The sequence below is a fragment of the Myxine glutinosa genome, chromosome 2 (genome assembly GCF_964187855.1).
Source record: "Myxine glutinosa chromosome 2, kmMyxGlut1.1, whole genome shotgun sequence".
Taxonomy (NCBI): Eukaryota; Metazoa; Chordata; class Myxini; order Myxiniformes; family Myxinidae; genus Myxine; species Myxine glutinosa.
Window position 1 is genome coordinate 122,548,095 of NC_136262.1, and position 20,393 is coordinate 122,568,487.

A 20,393-nucleotide genomic window follows, 5' to 3' on the forward strand; every position below is an offset into this window, starting at 1 on the left:
GCACAATGTGCAGAGGAGAAGCCCAAGCGCTGTTGGAGCGCCGTACGATCCCCAGCCGCTCCAGCGTGGTGAACTCCGCTTTCGCCACCGGGAGCTTCGTGGGTTCAAGTCGGCGTACCCGGGCGTAGACCGGCGGCCTGACTGTGGGTATATGGTGCTCCTCCCCATGTTTAACGGCCACCGCTGAGAAGGTGGGCTGCGTGAGGGCCAGGAAACTGGCTAGGAGGCGGGTAAAGTCGTCCGCTGCCGGAAGCGTGCAAACTAAACTCGCCGGGACGGAACCTTCCAGCAAACTGCTTGGCAAGCCGCTCGGTGAGCCGCTCAGTGAGCCGCTCAGCGAACAAGCGAGCGAGCTGAAGGTTTCGGCCTGGACGAGACGTCTGCGCTTCACGTCGACCAACAGCCCATGCACACATAGGAAGTCCGCGCCCAGCAAGGCCATTGGCACGCTGGCGGTCATGAACGACCATTGAAAGCGCTGCCCTCCGAACCGCAGTGAGAGGCAACGCTTCCCGAATGTGCGGATGGGTGTACCGTTGGCGGCAAGCAAAGCGGGGCCCCGGCCCGCGGCTTGCTTGTCGGACGTGGAGGCGGGGAGGACGCTTACCTGTGCTCCTGTGTCGCAAAGGAAACGGCACCCGGACAAGGTGTCCGTGATGAACAGGAGGCTGCCGGAATGGCCGACGCTCAGGGCCGCTAATGAGCGCCGGCCCGGTCGTTTCCCGACCCGTCAAAAGAGCACGGCGGGCCACACGTTTTAGCCTTGCGGCCGAACCTGGCGTGGTAGTAGCACCAGGTTTGCGGCGGTGATGGCCACGGCGGCCGTGGTGGTGGCGGCGGCGGTAGTGGGCGGGGCGCAGCAGCGGCCACGAGGGAAGCCGGGGGCGCTGTAGCCTCTGCCCCGGGATCCACTACGGCAGCACTGTAAACCGACCGCGTGTCGCAGGCCGCGAAAAACTTGTCGGCCTCTCTGGCCAGGTCGCGGGGTTCCGTGATTTTGGAACCGACCAGCGCGAGGCGCACCTGTATCGGTAGCTGGCGGAGGAAAAGCACGCGAAACAAGAAATCCGGGCGCTGGTTTCCAAGCAGCGACAGCATGTAATCCATCCGGACGGATGGTCATGTGTCGCCGAGGGCGGGAAGGTCCAGGAGGCGGTCGGCCCGTTCGATCTCCGTGAGCCCGAACGTGGCGAGGAGGAGATGTTTAAGCGCCTCGTACTTGTTGTCGCCCGGCGGGCGCCAAAGGATGGACATGACTCGGGCGGCAGTGGCGGGCCCGAGGGCGGCGACCACGTGGAAGTACCGGGTCTCGTTTGCCGTGATGCCTCGGAGCTGAAATTGGGCTTCGGCCTGCACAAACCAAACGTCGGCCTGTGCTTCCCAAAACTCCGGGAGTTTGACGGCGACAGCGTTGGTAGCCATGGCGCGTTCGGGGGTCAGCGACGGCTGAACCAATCGGGGTCACCAGTGTGGTGCTGTGCACACACGACTCGATTGCCAGAGAGGTAGGCCACAACGCGTTGGTACAAACAGAGTCTTTATTAAGGGATCGCACTTCAGCACTGGGCGGGCTCGAGCTTAGAGCCCGCATATATGTCCCGGGGCCACGCCTTGTCCCCGGGCGTGGCTGATTGGTCGAAAGGCGGGGCATGCGCTCTCGTTCCCCGCCTGGACGCTCGCGCCACCCACTGGTGCGCGGAATTATTGTTCCTTGTGCCCGCCACAACCCTCCTATTATTAAATTACCCGCTATTTGAGGGATCCCGAGAGATCTGATCCTCCTATTATTAAATTACCTGCTATATGAGGGATCCCGAAGATCTGACCCTCCTATTATTAAATTACCTGCTATTTGAGGGATCCCGAAGTACTGACCCTCCTATTATTAAATTACCTGCTATTTGAGGGATCCCGAAGATCTGACCCTCCTATTATTAAATTACCTGCTATTTGAGAGAGCCAGAAATCGCCTTTTGAGAACATAGGAGAGATGGGATTCGAAGTGTCAGATCTGTCGGAAATTAGTTTATTTGTCGGAAATAAGTTTGTTGAGCCAGAAGCACCCTGACTGTAAAGCTGCCCTGAGATGTTTAAATTATAGCGGGAAATCCCTATGAAATTATTGGGAAACTGAATGGTTCCTTGGGATCACGATCAGTTTTGGTAGGGTGGCCTATCTAGAGCTTCGCGGCTCTGAAAAAGCAATTAACATAAAAAAAAACTTTAACTAACGGAAATGACGTCATTCTTCTTCCTGTTCACTCTGCTATGGCGTCTTCGGGTGAGACATTGGGGCATTTCCTTCTCAGCAGCTTTATCCCTTCTCGTCACGTCCTTTCGTTCAGGACTAATACTTAAAGGATTTGTGTGTTTGTTTGTGAGAAAGAAACGCAAAAGGAATTGTTTGTGTTTTCTCCGCAGCTCAAGGCGAGTGTGCATCGACGCTCGGTGTTAGGCCCAAGGCTTGAGGCTTTGGATTCTCGCACTAGCGACGGGGGCTTGTTATGTCTGTTCATGTACATGTGGATCATAACACACGCGGATTTACATGTATATGTGGATCGTAACACACGGCACTTGACATGTACATGTATATCTTAACACACGGGGATTTACATGTACATGTGGATTGTAATACAAGATAGTTTACGTGCACATGTGCATTGTAACACACGGCAGTTTACATGTACATGTGGTTCGTAATACTCGGCAGTTTACATGTACATGTGTTTCGTAACACACGGCAATTTACATGTACATGTGGATCGTAATATTCGCCACTTTACATGTACGTACATGTGGATCGTAATACACGGCACTTTACATGTGCATGTGGTTCGTAATACTCGGCACTTTACATGTGCATGTGGATCGTAATACACGGCACTTTACATGTACATGTGGATCGTAATACACGGCACTTTGCATGTGCATGTGGTTCGTAATACTCGGCACTTTACATGTACATGTGGATCGTAATACACGGCACTTTACATGTACATGTGGATCGTAATACACGGCACTTTACATGTATGTATATGTGGATCGTAATACACGGCACTTTACATGTACATGTGGTTCGTAATACACGGCACTTTACATGTACATGTGGTTCGTAATACACGGCACCTTACATGTACATGTGGTTTGTAATGCACGGCACTTTACATGTACATGTGGTTCGTAATACACGGCACCTTACATGTACATGTGGTTTGTAATACTCGGCAGTTTACATGAACATGTGGATCGTAATACACGGCACTTTACATGTACATGTGGATCGTAACACGGCAGTTTACATGTACATGTGCATTGTAACACACGGCAGTTTACGTGTGCATGTGCATTGTAACACACGGCAGTTTACGTGTACATGTGCATTGTAACACACGGCAGTTGACGTGTACATGTGCATTGTAACACATGGTAGTTTACGTGTACATGTGCATTGTAACACACGACAGTTTACAGTTTACGTGTACATGTGCATTGTAACACACGGCAGTTTACAGTTTACGTGTACATGTGCATTGTAACACACGGCAGTTTACGTGTGCATGTGCAGTGTAACACACGGCAGTTTACGTGCACATGTTAATTGTAACACACGGCAGTTTACATGTACATGTGGATCGTTCAGGATGCCGGTGATAACCCGCCTACTCTTTGCGAAGGACGCCGTGGGATCTTTCATGTCCACCAACTAATGCCGGTGGAAGCAACGTCACTTTAACGTCCATCCGAGTGACGACACACACATTGCTGAATCGCCCTGCCTCTGAAACACCGGGATAACAGTTTATACCTGGGTCAGGAGTCGAACCCATGCAAGACAGCTGGGGAGGGGTGATTGGCCGAGAGGTACGCACAGCCTGCCAACCTCTTAAATCAAACAAGCGTTACGCGGTCCCCCCCCGCGAAGTGATGTGAGTTGACAAAGTGGAAGACGCAAGGCGGCCATCTTGGATTTTGACGTGGCGGCCCAATTTTCAATAGCGTTCTCCCTTATGCATAGATACACCCACACACCAGATTAGAAGTTAGTAGTTCTTTTATTTTTCAAGATATTTCGCTCACAAGGTTCAGACATATATATGGTGGTGGCCATCTTGGATTTTGACGTTGCGACCCAATTTTCAACAGCGTTCTTCCTTATGCCTAGATACACCCACACACCAGATGAGAAGTTGGTACTTCGCTTATTGTCCCCCGTCGCACCGCGGAGCGAAAGGGGGACTATGGTTTTCCCCTCCGTCCGTGCGTGCGTGCGTACATGCGTGCGTGCGTAAGCGAAGGACGGCATTCAAATTTGTTGTGTGGGTGCAACCCACGTCAAAATCCAAGATGGCCACCGCCATGTATGTCTGACGCCATGTATGTCTGAACCTTGTGAGAGGAATATCTTGAAAAATAAGCGAACTACTAACTTCTAATCTGGTGTGTGGGTGTATCTAGGCATGAGGAAGAATCCTATTGAAAATTGGGTCGCCACGTCAAAATCCAAGATGGCCGCCACCTTATATATATATACGTCTGAACCTTGTGAGTGAAATATCTTGAAAAATAAACAACTACTAACTTCTAATCTGGTGTGTGGGTGTATCTCGGCATGAGGAAGAACCCTATTGAAAATTGGGTCGCCACGTCAAAATCCAAGATGGCCGCCTTGCGTCTTCCACTTTGTCAACTCGCATCACTTCACCGACGGGGGACCGAGGCGTAACGCTTGTTTTTCAAGATATTCCGCTCACAAGATTCAGATATACATGGCGGTGGCCATCTTGGATTTTGACGTGGCGATCCAATTTTCAATAGCGTTCTTCCTTATGCCTAGATACACCCACACACCAGATTAGAAGTTGGTACTTCGCTTATTTTTCAAGATATTCTGCTCACAAGGTTCAGACATACATGGCGGTGGCCATCTTGGATTTTGACGTGGGTTGCACCCACAGACCAAATTAGAATTCGGTCCTTCGCTTACGCACGCACGCACGCCTGCACGCACGGACGGACGGACGGACACAAGGACGGACGCACACACGGACGGAGGGGAAAACCATAGTCCCCCTTTCGCTGCGCGGTGCGACGGGGTACAATAACCCGTGTTGTTGTATTCTCTTGTACGTATAAATAAGTGCATCTAGAAGTACACTGATGTCCCTTTGCTGTGTCTAAATACCCTAACTCCATGAGCCTGAGACATCTCTAAGCTGGCATTAAGTACTTAAATTGAGCTCTTAGAATACCCAACCCTACTTAACGCAACGAGAGGGTGCTCCAGGGAGGCTCGTTTCACTTTAAGTAGTTGAATTCAAATACACAATGGACATTGTTGTCCATTGTAAGCGAAGGACCGAATTCAAATTTGGTGTGTGGGTGCAACGCACGTCAAAATCCAAGATGGCCACCACCATGTATGTCTGAACCTTGTGAGCAGAATATCTTGAAAAATAAGCGAAGTACCAACTTCTAATCTGGTGTGTGGGTGTATCTAGGCACAAGGAAGAACGCTATTGAAAATTGGGTCGCCACGTCAAAATCCAAGATGGCTGCCACCATATATATGTCTGAACCTTGTGAGCGAAATATCTTGAAAAATAAACGAACTACTAACTTCTAATCTGGTGTGTGGGTGTATCTACGCATAAGGGAGAACGCTATTGAAAATTGGATTGCCACGTCAAAATCCAAGATGGCCGCCTTGCATCTTCCACTTTGTCAACTCGCATCACTTCACCGGGGGACCTAGGCGTAACGCTTATTTTCCTGGAAAAGTCTTACCTTGATTTTGCAACCAGCCTTCCTTTGAAGCACAATAGAGTATTGATCTCTCTGGCGGGTTGGTGCACTTGAATCCCACCTTTAGCTTCTGGAGTGCAGCTCAGAAACTCGTCTTCGTCGCTTGTCAAGAAGCTGTCGCATAGGGTGTACTGCTTTTTCACCGCAGACTTATTAGTGGTCTTTTGATCACGTACCATCTCTCGGCCTCTTCGCCGTGTTGTGTCCCCTCCTATTTCCATTCGTAGTTTTATTTTTTTTATTCCAGCTCACCTTTGCCTTTCCCTCCTGTTCCTTACAGGTGAAGTTTGTATGTCCTTAAACTGGTCTTTTGTTCCCACTTATCCTTTGGTACTTTGTCTCTGCATGAGGTTCAACTTTTCATTTAAACAACTTCTGTTAATTCAGCGGGATGTAGATCATAACACAAGTATGTATGGTGGGCCAAATGGCCTTATAGCTGCATTGAAACTTGTGTCCTCGTAGTTCTTAAATAACATGTTGATTTCTGGTGGATACGCTGATTCTATTTACATGATTTGTTTTATTTTTCCTACTACTGAACAACTGTTTTAATTTTCCTGTTCCATTCAGAGTATTCTTATTCGACACAGCCTGATCAACAGAGCCAGAGGTAATTGTCCCACGTGCATCTGCAATCGTGGTGTTTCGATGTTGATGAGGTGGGAGTGACCGCTTCTCCCAAAACCTGGACTTGTTTTACTTGTGAGATAACGTGTATGCTGTGTTTGTTGTAGTTATGGAGGTTACCAAGAACACAACACTCAGGGCTACAGCCAAGGGAATCAGGTATGGCTCCCTAATGTATGTATGCTTTTTACACATCATGAATAGCTACCTCACTCTCTGTTCTTATTTCATTTTTGTTTATAATTTCACAAGGTAAGTAATTAATGGGCTGAAGTGGTGAAAAATGTATAAGATGATAGTGATTGTGAGAATTTAAAAAATGAAAGAGAGGAATATGGAGGAGTGAAAAGGGAACGATTGAAGGTATGAGAGAAGGGGAGATTGTCATGGAATAGATGGAATCTGCCACTTTTTATTCTTCCGCAGCCGGAGGCGTTATTGCTTTGCCTTGTTCGTCTGGCTGTGCACCTGTCCATGCGGATGCCCATAGCAGATTTTTCTTTCCGTGGTAACTTATGAACCGCCAAATAGATTTGTTTTTAAATCAAACTTGGTCTATTAAGTGTCAGTATCATATATATTGATATAAATACGTACAGTCGTGGCCAAAATATTGGCACCCTTGCACTTTTTTCAAATAATGCACCATTTCTTCCAGAAAATTGTTGAAATTAAAAAATCTTTTGGTATCCACAAATGTATTTTTTTTTAGTTTGCAGTGGAACAAAACAAAAAAAGCTGAAAAAAATCACTAAATCCTAGCCTATTCCACACAGAAATCCCAAAATGGCCTGGACAATAATATTGGCACCTTTTAGAACTTTCAGAAATAATTCAATTTCAAGCAAGGGAATCTCCTTCCCTTAGAATTGAACTCACCTTTGGTGAGTTGCATGTGCCTGCAATATAAAAATCAATCATTCAACCAGTTTGAATGCAGAAAAGGAGTCGTTCTGCTGTTTTGTGTCACTGTGTGTACCACATTGAGCATTGAGAAAAGAAAGAAAACCAGAGAATTGTCTGAGGAGGTCAGACACAAGATTTTAGCCAAGAATGGACAATCTCAAGACTACAAGTCCATCTCCAGAGACCTTGATGTTCCTGTGTGCATCGTACGCAATGTTATCAGGAAGTTTAAGGCCCATGGCACTGTACCAAACCTCCCTGGACGTGGCTTCAAGAGAAAACCTGATCGAAGATTGCAGTGAAGGATCGTTCGAATGGTGGAGAAAGCACCTCGATCAACTGCCAAACAGATTCAAGCTGACCTTTAGACACAAGGTATGACAGTTTCAACTCGCACCATCCGTCACCATCTCGATGAAAGGAGACCCAGGAGGACCCCACTGCTGCTGAGAGAGAGACATAAGAAAGCCCGACTGGAGTTTTCCAAAACACACCTGACCAAGCCAAAATCCTTCTGGGAGAATGTTCTGCGGACACATGTGCATTACCAAAAGCTCTAATTTGGTCTCATCATCATCTATGTTCACATAAAACAAAATTAAGCCTTCAAAGCAAAAAGAACACCTTCCCGAAAGTCAAACATGGAGGAGGTTCAGTGACGTTTTGGGGTTGCTGTGCTGCCTCTGGCACTGGGTGCCTTGAATGTGTGCATGAAATCATGAAATCAGGAGATTACCAAGGCATTTTGGAGCACAATGTTCAACCCAGTGTCAGAAAGCTGGGTCTCCGTCAAAGGTCACAGGTCTTGCAGCAGGACAATGACCCCAAACACGCTTCAAAAAGCACCCAGGAATGGTTCAAGACAAAACGCTGGACTGTTCTGAAGAGGCCAGCAATGAGTCAGATCTAAATTCCATTGAAAACCTGAGGGGAGACCTGAAAATGGCAGTTGGGAGAAGTCACCCTTCAAATGTGGGAGAACTGGAGCAGTTTTCACAAGAAGAGTGGGACAAACTGCCAGTAGAGAGGTGGAGGAAACTCATTCATGGCTATAGGAAGCGCTTGACTTTAGCTATTTTGTCCAAAGGCTGAGCTACCAAATATTAAGTCTGGGGTGTCAATAATGTTGTGAATGCCATTTCATTTTGTCCCCCGTCGCACCGCGGAGCGAAAGGGGGACTAAGGTTTTCCCCTCTGTCCGTGTGTCCGTCCGTCCGTCCGTGCATGCGTGCGTGCGTAAGCGAAGGACCGCATTCGAATTTGGTGTGCGGGTGCAACCCACGTCAAAATCCAAGATGGCCGCCGCCATGTATGTCTGATGCCATGTATGTCTGAACCTCGTGAGCGGAATATCTTGAAAAATAAGCGACGTACCAACTTCTAATATGGTGTGTGGGTGTATCTAGGCATAAGGAAGAACCCTATTGAAAATTGGTTCGCCACGTCAAAATCCAAGATGGCCGCCGCCATGCATGTCTGAACCTTGTGAGTGGAATATCTTGAAAAATAAGCGAAGTACCAACTTCTAATCTGGTGTGTGGGTGTATCCAGGCAAAAGGAAGAACGCGATTGAAAATTGGGTCGCCACGTCAAAATCCAAAATGGCCGCCACCATATATATGTCTGAACCTTGTGAGCGAAATATCTTGAAAAATAAACGAACTACTAACTTCTAATCTGGTGTGTGGGTGTATCTACACATAAGGGAGAACGCTTTTGAAAATTGCGTCGCCACGTCAAAATCCAAGATGGCCGCCTTGCATCTTCCACTTTGTAAACTCACATCGCTTCAACGACGGGGGACCTCGGCGTAATGCTTGTTATTTTCTGATTTAAAAGGATATATTAAGTTCTGAATCAAAAACAAAGGTTCTGTATTATTAACAGTGAAATGAAGAATTGTGGAGACCAAATACTTTTGTCAATTTCAACTTATTTTTAGTTAATATTGTGAGTTATTTGAAAAAAAGTGCAATGTTGCCAACATTTTTGGCCATGACTATCTATCTATAATTCCAGTAATCTCTGTTTGTACGTTTGTTTGTCTGTGACCGCTGTTTCTCGACAACTACCGGTCCGATATACTTGAAACTTGCCAGGTATATTGCTAGGGACCCGAGGATGTGCCTTTTCAAGGTTTTAAATTAATCGGAGAAGTACTTACCGAGCTATGTCCAAAAAACGCTTCAACCAATCAGAGAGCAGCGAGCTATCACATGTGCCGAACGTGGCGATCAGACTCTATTTCACGTTGGCAAACTATGTTGCCGCTATGTTGGCGTTAAACTATGTTTTAAAACTAATGAAAACCATTTCATGTAAATAGAGGGGGGGGGGGGGGGGATTGTCACTGTACTCGCAAGCCGTTCGCCGTTCGCTTTGGCGTTGCGAATGGACCAAAACATTTCATGGACCAAACCATTTCATGTAAAGCGTTCGCCGTTCGCTTTGGCGTTGCGAATGGACCAAAACATTTCATGGACCAAACCATTTCATGTAAATAGAGGGGGGGGGGATATAATTTTAGATATATATATAGTACGGGCATTGGCAAGGAACGGGCACCCACGTACGGGCAATGCCCTAGTATATACAATATATATATATATATATATATATATATATATATATATATATATATATATATATATATATATATATATATATATATATATTGTTACAGACGCGGTTTTAGATGTTATTTTACCGAGCGGTTGGTATTACCGCGTCCGAACAGTTACTCCCCAATTAGAACCCGATTCACCCAGAACTTTGGCCGTATCGCACCGCAGCTGCCCAATCTGGGAAAAGACTAAAACGACGAATGCAAAGAAGAAAAGGAATAAAACGAGAAGACGTACAGACGAGTAATGGGATTTATTATTTACACAAGCAAAAAGGAGCAACCAAGGTTTATTCACAACACATAAGACGCAGGTGACACAGTGCAAATATTAGCTTACCTACAGACTTAATTAAATACCCAGGGACAGAACAAACAAAACAAACTCACGTACACAAGAAGGATGGAATGGCAGGAGGTGGATGGCTGGAGGGAGAGGAAGGTCCAAGGGGGGTCCTGCAGCACAACCGGCGCGTTTAGCAGCCGCCGTTCAGGCCCCACGCTGCTGTTGTGGCTGCTGTGGACGTCGCGTGCTTTGCCAGGCCTCGTCTGACGCGTCTGGTCCAAACCCTCAACTCTTTCTGGTGCGTTCGTTCACTCTTTACCACCGACTCCTCACCGCAACCAACGCAACCAACTGACCACCACCACCGACTCCTCACCGCAACCAACGCAACCAACTGACCACCAACTCCACTGACTGACTCCTCACGACTCTCTCTCTTGCAACCGACTCACTTGCTTCCTGCGTGCGCGCCTTTTATAACGCCTCCGGCGATTAAGCCGCCGGCCTTCAGGACACGCCCATCGGTGTGCTCACCTCGGCCCTGGTTGGTCACGCGACCCTCTCGCTCCGCCCTTGATGACGACGGGCGGGCACGCCTTTCTTCTCCGATTCGAGCACAGGTTCAATGGTGGTTTTGGAGGGGAGGTAATTGGGAATCGAGGCTCGGCAATGACGAAAGGGGATGTGAAGGAAATGGGGATTTTGGGGATGGGAATGAAAGGGGATCTATTCTCTTTCACTGGTGCAATGGAGTACTTCAATTAATGGGAGACACAGCCTTACCCTAAAACACAGAATAAGAGATAACTATCAACAGGGGTATTCTATTACTTGGCTGACGTGTATGCTTGTGGACTAATTATGGGATGCCCTTTCACCTTTACACAGCTCCGGAGGCAGGGGGGCGCAGAATAAACAATAATAATAATAATACAGCACACAATCAAAAAAATACAGTCCTCATCTCCGCAACAATGGTGATATATATATATATATATATATATATATATATATATATATATATATATATATATATATAGTATATATATATATATATATATATATATATGTATATATATATATATATATATATATATATATATATATATATATATATATATATATATATATATATATATATATATATATATATATATATATATATATATGTATATATATATATATATATATATATATATATGTATATATGTATATATATGTATATATGTATATATATATGTATATATATATATATATGTATATATATATATATATATATATATATATGTATATATGTATATATATATATATATGTATATATATATATATATATATATATATGTATATATATATATATATATATGTATATATATATATATATATATATTGCGGTTTTTCGAAGCCCGTTCCCTTACAAAGGGGAAATTAAGCCCCTTTTTCCCTCTGGGTCTTCAAAACCGCGAGACCGGGTCGCCACTTCCGGGTGGAAGTGGAAAAGGGTTTCGGGACGATTTCATGCGTACCTTGAGTACCCACGCCGCAGCGGAAGCGGGGATCGAGTCTCGCACGAACCACGCCTGATTGAGTACACCCGAGCGGATGGCGTACCACGTGACTCGTGCTGTTACCAATTCGGTGCGTGCGTAAGCGAAGTACCAACTTCTAATCTGGTGTGTGGGTGTATCTAGGCATAAGGAAGAACGCTATTGAAAATTGGGTCACCACGTCAAAATCCAAGATGGCCGCCACCATGTATGTCTGAACCTTGTGAGCGATATATCTTGAAAAATAAGCGAAGTACCAACTTCTAATCTGGTTTGTGGGTGTATCTACGCATAATGAAGAAGGCTATTGAAAATTGGGTCGCCACGTCAAAATCCAATCTGGCCGCCTTGCGTCTTCCACTTTGTCGACTCACATCACTTCACCGACGGGGGACCTAGGCGTAACGCTTGTCTCCATTCAAACTGGTTGAATGATCTTCAACCTGCAACTCACCTGCAACTCACCACAGGTGAGTTCAATTCCAAAGTAAAGAAGAATCTTACCTGCTTGAAATATCATTATTTCCAACAACTTCTAAAAGCTGCCTTTTTTTTTTCTTTTTCTTTTTTTGTATGCAGAATCGAGGCTCGTGAAAGAGCTAACATTTGTCAAACAAACAAATCAAACAAACAAGCAAACAAAGTATATAAAAGGGGGAGCGGTCGACAAGATGGGGAGAGAAGGGGAGGAAGCACACAAACACAACATTTGAGAGCAGGGACATCGGGAGATGTGTGGGAGGGAGAGGGCCTGGGGAGGGGGGGGGGGGGGGCAGGATAGGTATAAAACGCAAGGACACCAAGGACTTCCAGGAAAGAAGTCGGCACCTCAAAAAGTGGATTTGGGGTGAAATTAGCGGGGGTAGAAAAGATCAAGGTTTTGGATTGGGGAAGATAAGAGATGGTGGTGAACAGCCGTTTTAAAAACCTGGAGGGAGGAGTGGGATTGAAGAGAGTGAGGGAGTTTGTTCCAGAGGCGGGAGAAAAGAGGAATGAAGGAGTGAAGGTGAGCAGAAGGTGAGCAGACTAATATCGTCCAGGCCATTTTAGGATTTCTGTGTGAAATAAGCTGAGATTTAGTTGTTTTTAATATTCCGTTTTTTTTGTTTCGTTCCACTGCAAACAAAAAAAATACATATGTGGATACCAAAATATTTTTTAATGTCAACAATTTTCTGGAAGAAATGGTGCATTATTTGAAAAAAGCGCAAGGGTTCCAATATTTTTGGCCACCACAGTCTGTATGTATATTTGTATGTATGTATCAATTTTAATCCGATTGATCCGAGCTTTGATCAAGATCGTCACTTGTAATCTTATATATATACTTTGCAAAAAAAGAAACGCAAGTTTTTATGTTAAACCCTACGCTAACCCTAACCCTAACACTTCCCTAACAACACGTGGCATTGTCATCTGCTGAGTGAATTCGGTTGAAGCCTCCATGGACCATAGACTACCACAGGAACATCAACATTCTTATGCAATTTAGCCTTGGAAGCCACAGTAAGTGATTGTTTGAAAATCCATTCAGCCCCCATTGTGGTGGTTTTGTGAGGCATGATGCTCAAGAAATGTGGTTGAAAATACAGGTGCTTAAAATGGTATTACAAATCTTTGTCATTGATTAATTTGTGCACAACAATGCACATTAAAAAAATGCGTCTTATCAACTTGCGTTTCTTTTTTTGCCAAGTATATAATGGAGCGTATGTATGTATGTATGTATGTATGTATGTATGTATGTATGTATGTCCCGATACTTACGTAACCTAAGCTGAATAAACTGTTCCACTTAACCTAAACTATCCTGATGACCCAAAAGACCCCCTTCTCTTACCCCACCAAGGATTCAAAAGACCGAGAAGACCCCGAGGACCCAAAACATCCTGAGAACCCAAAAGACCCTAAATACCCCAAATACCTTTAACAACCCCGAACACCCAAGAGAACTGGAAGACCTTAAAGACCATGAAGATCCAAAAGACCCTTAAGACTCAAAATACTCCAAAGACATTGAAATACCCTGAAGACCAAAAAGACCCTGAAGACAGAAAATACCCCAAAGCCACAAAATACCCCAAAGATCCTTAAAGACCCAAAAACACCCAAAGAATGAAAAGACCCCAAAAACCGAAAATATCACGAAGACCCTTAAAAACCAAAAACACCCCGAAGACTGAAAATACCCCAAAGACTGAAAAGACCCTGAAGACCTAAAATACTGAAAAGATCCTGAAGACCCAAACGACCCTGAAGACCCAAATGACCCTTAAAGGGGAATCCAAACGCAATTTTTTCCCCCCTGAAAACCATTGACAATCATTAGTTAAATCATTAGTCACGGTCTAATTTGAAAGGAATTTTTTTTTTTTTGCCTATGACAAAGTGTCGAAAAAGCCCTAGAATGTCGATTTTCAAGTTTGCCAGTGATGTCACATTGTGAACTAACCGTGATCCTGCCAGCAGAGAAACAGTGCATTGCGACCTTGGATTCGAGACTGATTGGGGGGTGATGAAGGGGAGTGCATGTGGGGTGGTTGTGGGTATTGCTAGCTAGGGTGATGGTTGATGGGGGATTGTGAGGGGAGGGTGGAGGAGGGGGGGGGGGGGGGTTGATTGTGGGTTTCGTTAGCGAGGATGACGGGTGATGGAGAATTGTGAGATGGAGTGGGGTGAGGGGTGTGGGTGGTCATGCGTATTGTCAGCTCGGGTGACAGCTGATTGGAGATTGTGAGGTGGTGTGTGTGTGTGTGTGCGTGCGTGCGTGCGTGCGTGCGTGTGTGTGGGGTCATGGGTATTGTTGACCCACATGACCCAGAAAATATAAAAAACAAACAAAAAAAACCCCAGAGCACACACAAATTCGTAAGACTCAGGCTTCAGACTTTGGCACTCCCACGAGGCTGTACCGTCGAATAAACTGTTCCACCCCGTCATTTTGACGGGATTTCGACTCGTCTATATATAATGGAGCAAGTGTTTGTGATTATGCATATATATTTGCTCTTCATACATTGTTTGGACAGCTGACCCGACTCCACCCACAATTGTAACCTGGCATACTTAACCGAGAGGACCCAGAGGAAACGAAAGACTGAAAAAACCCAAATGGACCCCAAAGACACAAAATACCATGAAGACCAAAAGGACCCAGATGAACCAAAAGACAGAAAAGACCCCGAAGACACAAAAAACTTTGAAGACTGAAATTATTTTGAAGACCCTAAAAGACCCCGAAGACACAAAAGACCCCAAAGACTTTTGAAGACCCAGAGGACCCAAAAGACCCCAAATACCCCAAAGATCCTTGACGCAAAAACACGAAAAGACAAAAGACCCCGAAGACATTTAAAGACCCCAAAGTCCCGAAGACCCAACGAAGCCCAAAGACCCAAAATTCCCATAAAGACCCTTAAAGATCCAGAAGACCATAGGACCAAAAAGACCTAAAGACTGAAAAGACCCAAAATACACCAATGATCCTTAAAGACACAAAAGACTGAAAAGTCCCTGAAGACTCAAAAGACCATTAAAGGGGAACCGAAACGCATTTTTGTTTTTCCTGAAAAACCATCTACAATCAATAATATCGTGGTCTAATTTGAAGTGGTATTTTTTTATTTGCCAATCACAAAGTTCCGAAAAAAGTCCTGGACTGTCGATTTTTTTTTAGTTTGCCAGTGACGTCACATTGTGAACTTGCTGTGATCTTGCCTACGACGGTACATAGAGAAATGGTGCATTGCGACCTCGGATTCCGACACTGGCTCGGGATGGTGTGGGGTGGTCGTGTGTATTGATAGCTCGGGTGACTGTTGATGTGCCAATTGTGAGGGGATGTGGGGAGTGGGGGGGGGGTTGGGTGGTCGTGGATATTGTTCGCTAGGGTGACCATTGAGGGGGGATTGTGAGGGGATGGTGGGGGGTGGGGGGTGGGTGGTAATGGGTATTGTTAGCTCCAGTGACGGTTGATGGGGGATTGTGAGGGGATGGGGCAGTGGGGTGAAGGGTGTGGGGGTGGTCATGGGTATTTATAGCTCGGGTGACAGTTAATTTCGAGTAAATATGTATTTTGAAGATCATATGCTGAAGTTGTCTTGATTTGTTGTCAATATCGCAAATTTAATTGTTGCGGCATTTCATTGAATTTCCCCAGTCAACGCCGGGTACTTTAGCTTGTATACAGTATATATTGTGAACCGTGGTGTCTCCCGTTTACGGCGGCCGCTTCTTCGCAGGCTCCCCTCGATCTAATCTCTCTTGCCAATTGTTGCCTTGTCCTAGATGTAGTCTCTTCTATTCTATCTTTACCTAGATATATTTTAATTGTTGAAAAAACCCTCAAATTTATGTACTCTCTCCACCCTAGTAGCCAATTTGTTTTTTTCAGCTGGTCCCTCAACCACTCACTGTGTGTGTGTGTGTGTGTGTGTGTGTGTGTGTGTGTGTGTGTGTGTGTGTGTGTGTGTGTGTGTGTGTGTGTGTGTGTGTGTGTGTGTGTGTGTGTGTGTGTGTGTGTGTGCGTGCGTGCGTGCGTGTCTGGGTCATAACATTTTTACCATTTGAACTTTTGTCAACAAATTTCCAACAAAGCTCTTATGAGAATATGAGGAAAGAAATTAATTATTTGGTCAAAAGGGAAAAGATCAGCTTCACATAAAATTGTTAATTTTCATCCAATTCACATATAGGGTCACTGAATTGGTTCACCAATCAAAAGCTCGAAGACTGTTTTTTTAGATCGAAAGGTCAAGATTGCATGAATTTGTCACTTTTCATTTGATTGACTTGAAATCTGAGCAGGGTTTGCATATTGGGTCAATAAAGCTGTTGCTTTTGGCGTAAAAAGGTGAAGATCGCCTTAAATCGTACATTTGTTTCTTTTATCTGTGTTCATCATGTTTAGCATATAGAAGAAGAAGAATTCTGAATGCAACGTGGACGCGGACAGGCTATGTATTTTCATATGATTTCTGCTTGCGTTGTTTGTGTGACGAGGATGAATTGATTAATAGATTTTGGTGAAGATCCGGATCCAGATACTAGAATTTTTATGCATCCTGTGATGAATGCATTAAAATATGTTTAAAATATGTCCGTCCGTCCGGCTGTCCGTCCGTCAGTCCGTGATAGTTTTTGTTACCGTGATAACTTCAGAACGGCTGAAGGGATCTTTGTCAAACTTGGTACAGGTATGTATAATGAGGTAAAGATGAACCGATTAGATTTTGGGGTCAAGAGGTCAAAGGCCAAAGATCAGTCATGTTAGGTAAAAATCTTGTTACCATGATAACTTGTGAATCAGTGATGGGATTCTGACCAAAGTTGGTACAAGTATGTATTATGATGCAAAGATAACTGATTTGATTTTGGGGTTATGAGGTCAAAGATCAGATGTAATTGTTAAGTTACAATTATTTTGTTACCACGATAACTTAAGAAGGGCTGAAGGGATCTTGGTCAAATTTGTTGCAGGTATGTATAATGAGGTTAGCCCTGGTGTTGGCTTAGCGGTTAGCGTGCCGGCTTGGGATCATAGGATCCTGGGTTCGAATCCCGGTCGATCGCTGAATTAACGCCAGGGGGGTTGACTCAGCCTGTCATCCTTCCGAGGTCGGCAAATTGAGTACCAGCTTGCTGGGATGAATGATCACGGTGTGTACACCGTGTCCCTGCGCATCGTAAGAGCGTGACCAAGGGTTGGCGTCAGGAAGGGCATCCGGCCATAAAAACATTGCCTCAAACAGGGAACCATGATTGTCATGGGGCCCGCAAGGCTAACCCCCACTACAGCGGGGGAAATGGCCTTAAAACGATCATTCATTCATATTCATATGTATAATGAGGTAAAGATGAACTGATTAAATTTTGGGATCAAGAGGACAAAAGTCAAAAGTCATGTTAAGTAAAAATTATGTTGCCGTGCCAACTTGTGAACACGTGATGGGATTTTGAACACACTTGGTATAAGTATGTATGATGCAAAGATGAACTATTTGGATAATGGCATCAATAGATCAAAGGTCAGGGGTCATGCCAGGTAAAAATGTGATAACTTGAGAACAGCTGAAGAGATTTAAATCAAACTTGGTACAAGTATGTATAATGATGCAAACATGAACGGATTACATTTTTGCGTGAAGAGGTCAAAGGTCATGTTCGGTAAAAATCTTGTTATCGTGATAACATGTGTACCAGTGATGAGATTTGCCCAAACTTGGTGTAAGTATATATTATGATGCATAGATGAACTCATTATCTTTTGGCATCAAAGGTGTTTGTGATTTTGGTGAGGTCAGAGGTCATGTCAGGTAAAAATGTGATACTTGAGAACAGCTGAATGGATTTAAATCAAACTTGGTACAAGTATGTATAATGCTGTAATAATGTGAGCGGGGGGAGGGGAGGGGGAAGGCATATCGGTCGACGTTGTGACGTCGAAGAGTGTCATTACAGTTTTTAGTGATTCTTCACCATTGAGAGATGGGGCCAAAAACGACATGTAACGCTATATCTCAAAGTTATGGACGATTTCAGACGAAACTTGGTGGACAAGTTAGGTGTGTGACAAGGAAGAATTGATTCGATTTTTGTGAAGATCTGATTCCAGATCCGGCCTATAGGTGGGATGTAAAATGTAAACTAATCAGCCTCGTGGATGTATGCACTCTAACTCGTGCCCTTCTAGTTTGTAACCTAATTTACTTTTGTTGGAAACGGAAAAGCACTCGCTCACAAGGAATAGGATATGTAGAGCCTGTGAAAGTGATGAATGATAATGCATGTTTACATTTGAAAATCCTTAACCATCGTTTTTCTCTTTGCTTTCTGAAGAACTACCCTTATCCTCCTCCCCCTGCACCTGCGCCTTCCCAATACCCAAGTGACCACAGTGCCGTGAGCTATCCTGAACATGGAGGTGTGTTGGAATACAGATGATTCGGCAGCATTTTGCTTCCTCTTTCCTTTTTATCTTTAATTCTTTAATTTTTCTTTTTTTATCCATCATTTATTCATTATATATAGCCTTTATTCTGACTCATTTTAGTCTTGATGATGGCTTGCTTCTGGTTAATTTCATAACGTGGGTCTTGGTTCTCAGGGATGTCACATGTGAGTGGAAATGTGGGAAATCGTTTCTGAAAATCCCATTCCTCCGAAATCAAAATAACGACATGCTAAGCCCAAATAAAAAAGTTAATTTTGACAAAAAAATTTAATTGCGTATTTTCACGTGATTGAGATTCCTGTGTTTATAGTTGGTTCATACATAGGATTATGAAGTTTGTGTCACAACTAGTACCTTTGTCGTGCATCAACTACGTGCTCAATATTGTAAATAGTTAAACATGATCATTAACGCAGATGCAATGGCGAGCAGTTACGCAGGTGCAATTGCTAGCAATTAATGGCGAGCAAGGCTGGAGAGGGAGGGTTGAGGAAGGGAGTGGGGTGAGTGGACGGGAGTGGGAGGGGAAAGATATACTGCATATACATATTTGAGGGGGGGGGGGGGAGGTGGGGCTTTGACAGGCTCCTCCATTTTGGGGGAGGGGGGAAGGGAAGGAAGAAAAATTTACCCGTGAAAAGATTGCTTTAACCTCAGTGTTGCCCAGGTAAAAGAAGGAAATTTTAATATCCTCTGCCACCATCACGAGGTGGCGCTACACGGTACACATTTACATAGAGAACTTAGCGCCTCTCCCAGTCCCCCATATCCCCAAATGAGGCCGTGGCCACATAGCCTATGTTATCCCCCAGGCAAAGTTGTGTTTGTATTTGTACTCCGGGGAAAGTATATCAGCGTTTATAGCTGGAGTACCCTGGCATTGCTCAAGCGAAAAATAAACATCAGCATATGTGAAATGAAGGCAAATATAATGGAAAAGCAATTGCATCTAAATCAGAATTTATCACAAATGTCAAATCATCATTTTACCTTTTCGTTGAATATCTGCTGCTGAATGTGCCATTCATCACTCATTGATGAACCTTTGAAATTTTGACGAAGATCCGTTCAGCCATCTCTGAGAAAAATGGTGACACACACAGACACACACAGACAGACAGAGCAATGGCTCTCTTATATAGGAGATATATAAGACTGTTTATGCTGATATATGCTGTTTGACGAACATTGCTTTTTATGGTGAGGGTGGAAAACTTCAGTTTCCCTTGACATCATTAACCGAGGAGTTTAAGGTGGTGAGGGTGCGGGCGTTCATGATGTTGCGGGATTGAAGTGATTCAGTGGTAAATAATACTCTCCCAGAGAAGAAGGGAAGTCGGAAGTGGAATGCAAGAGCAGAGGTGGATGAGATGGAGGAGCGGTTGCAACAGGAGGAGGTCGTGAGGACGGTACAGCACGGGAAGCATGGCTTGGGGTTGATGAAGCATGAGCGATGGGGAAAGGCATTTGTGAAAGAGAGGAGGAAGATGGTTGAGAGGGAGGATGGGAGAAATCTGAAAGCAGTCAGACAAGCACAGCAGGGTGCTTGGACTAGGTGGAAAGGTGTGCGGGTGAGGACATTGAAGTGGCAAGAGATTTGGAGGATTTTTTTTTTTTTTTTTTTTTTTTGTATACAAGATCGAGGCT

General features: G+C 44.6%; 1 protein-coding gene across 2 annotated transcripts in view; it reads left to right on the top strand.

The window, feature by feature from the left end:
• Positions 1–2,231: 2,231 nt before the first annotated feature.
• Positions 2,232–20,393, top strand: part of LOC137412966 (RNA-binding protein FUS) — a 138,285-nt gene continuing 120,123 nt past the window's right edge. Inside the window, exons 1-4 of one of the 2 annotated variants that reach the window (XM_078771579.1) lie at positions 2,232–2,281; positions 6,379–6,418; positions 6,543–6,594; positions 18,632–18,716. In XM_078771579.1, coding sequence (XP_078627705.1) covers positions 2,269–2,281; positions 6,379–6,418; positions 6,543–6,594; positions 18,632–18,716 — 190 coding nt within the window. In that variant the 5' untranslated portion in view covers positions 2,232–2,268. The remainder of the gene's footprint in view (positions 2,282–6,378; positions 6,419–6,542; positions 6,595–18,631; positions 18,717–20,393) is intronic. The other variant, XM_078771580.1, reaches the window with a different exon arrangement.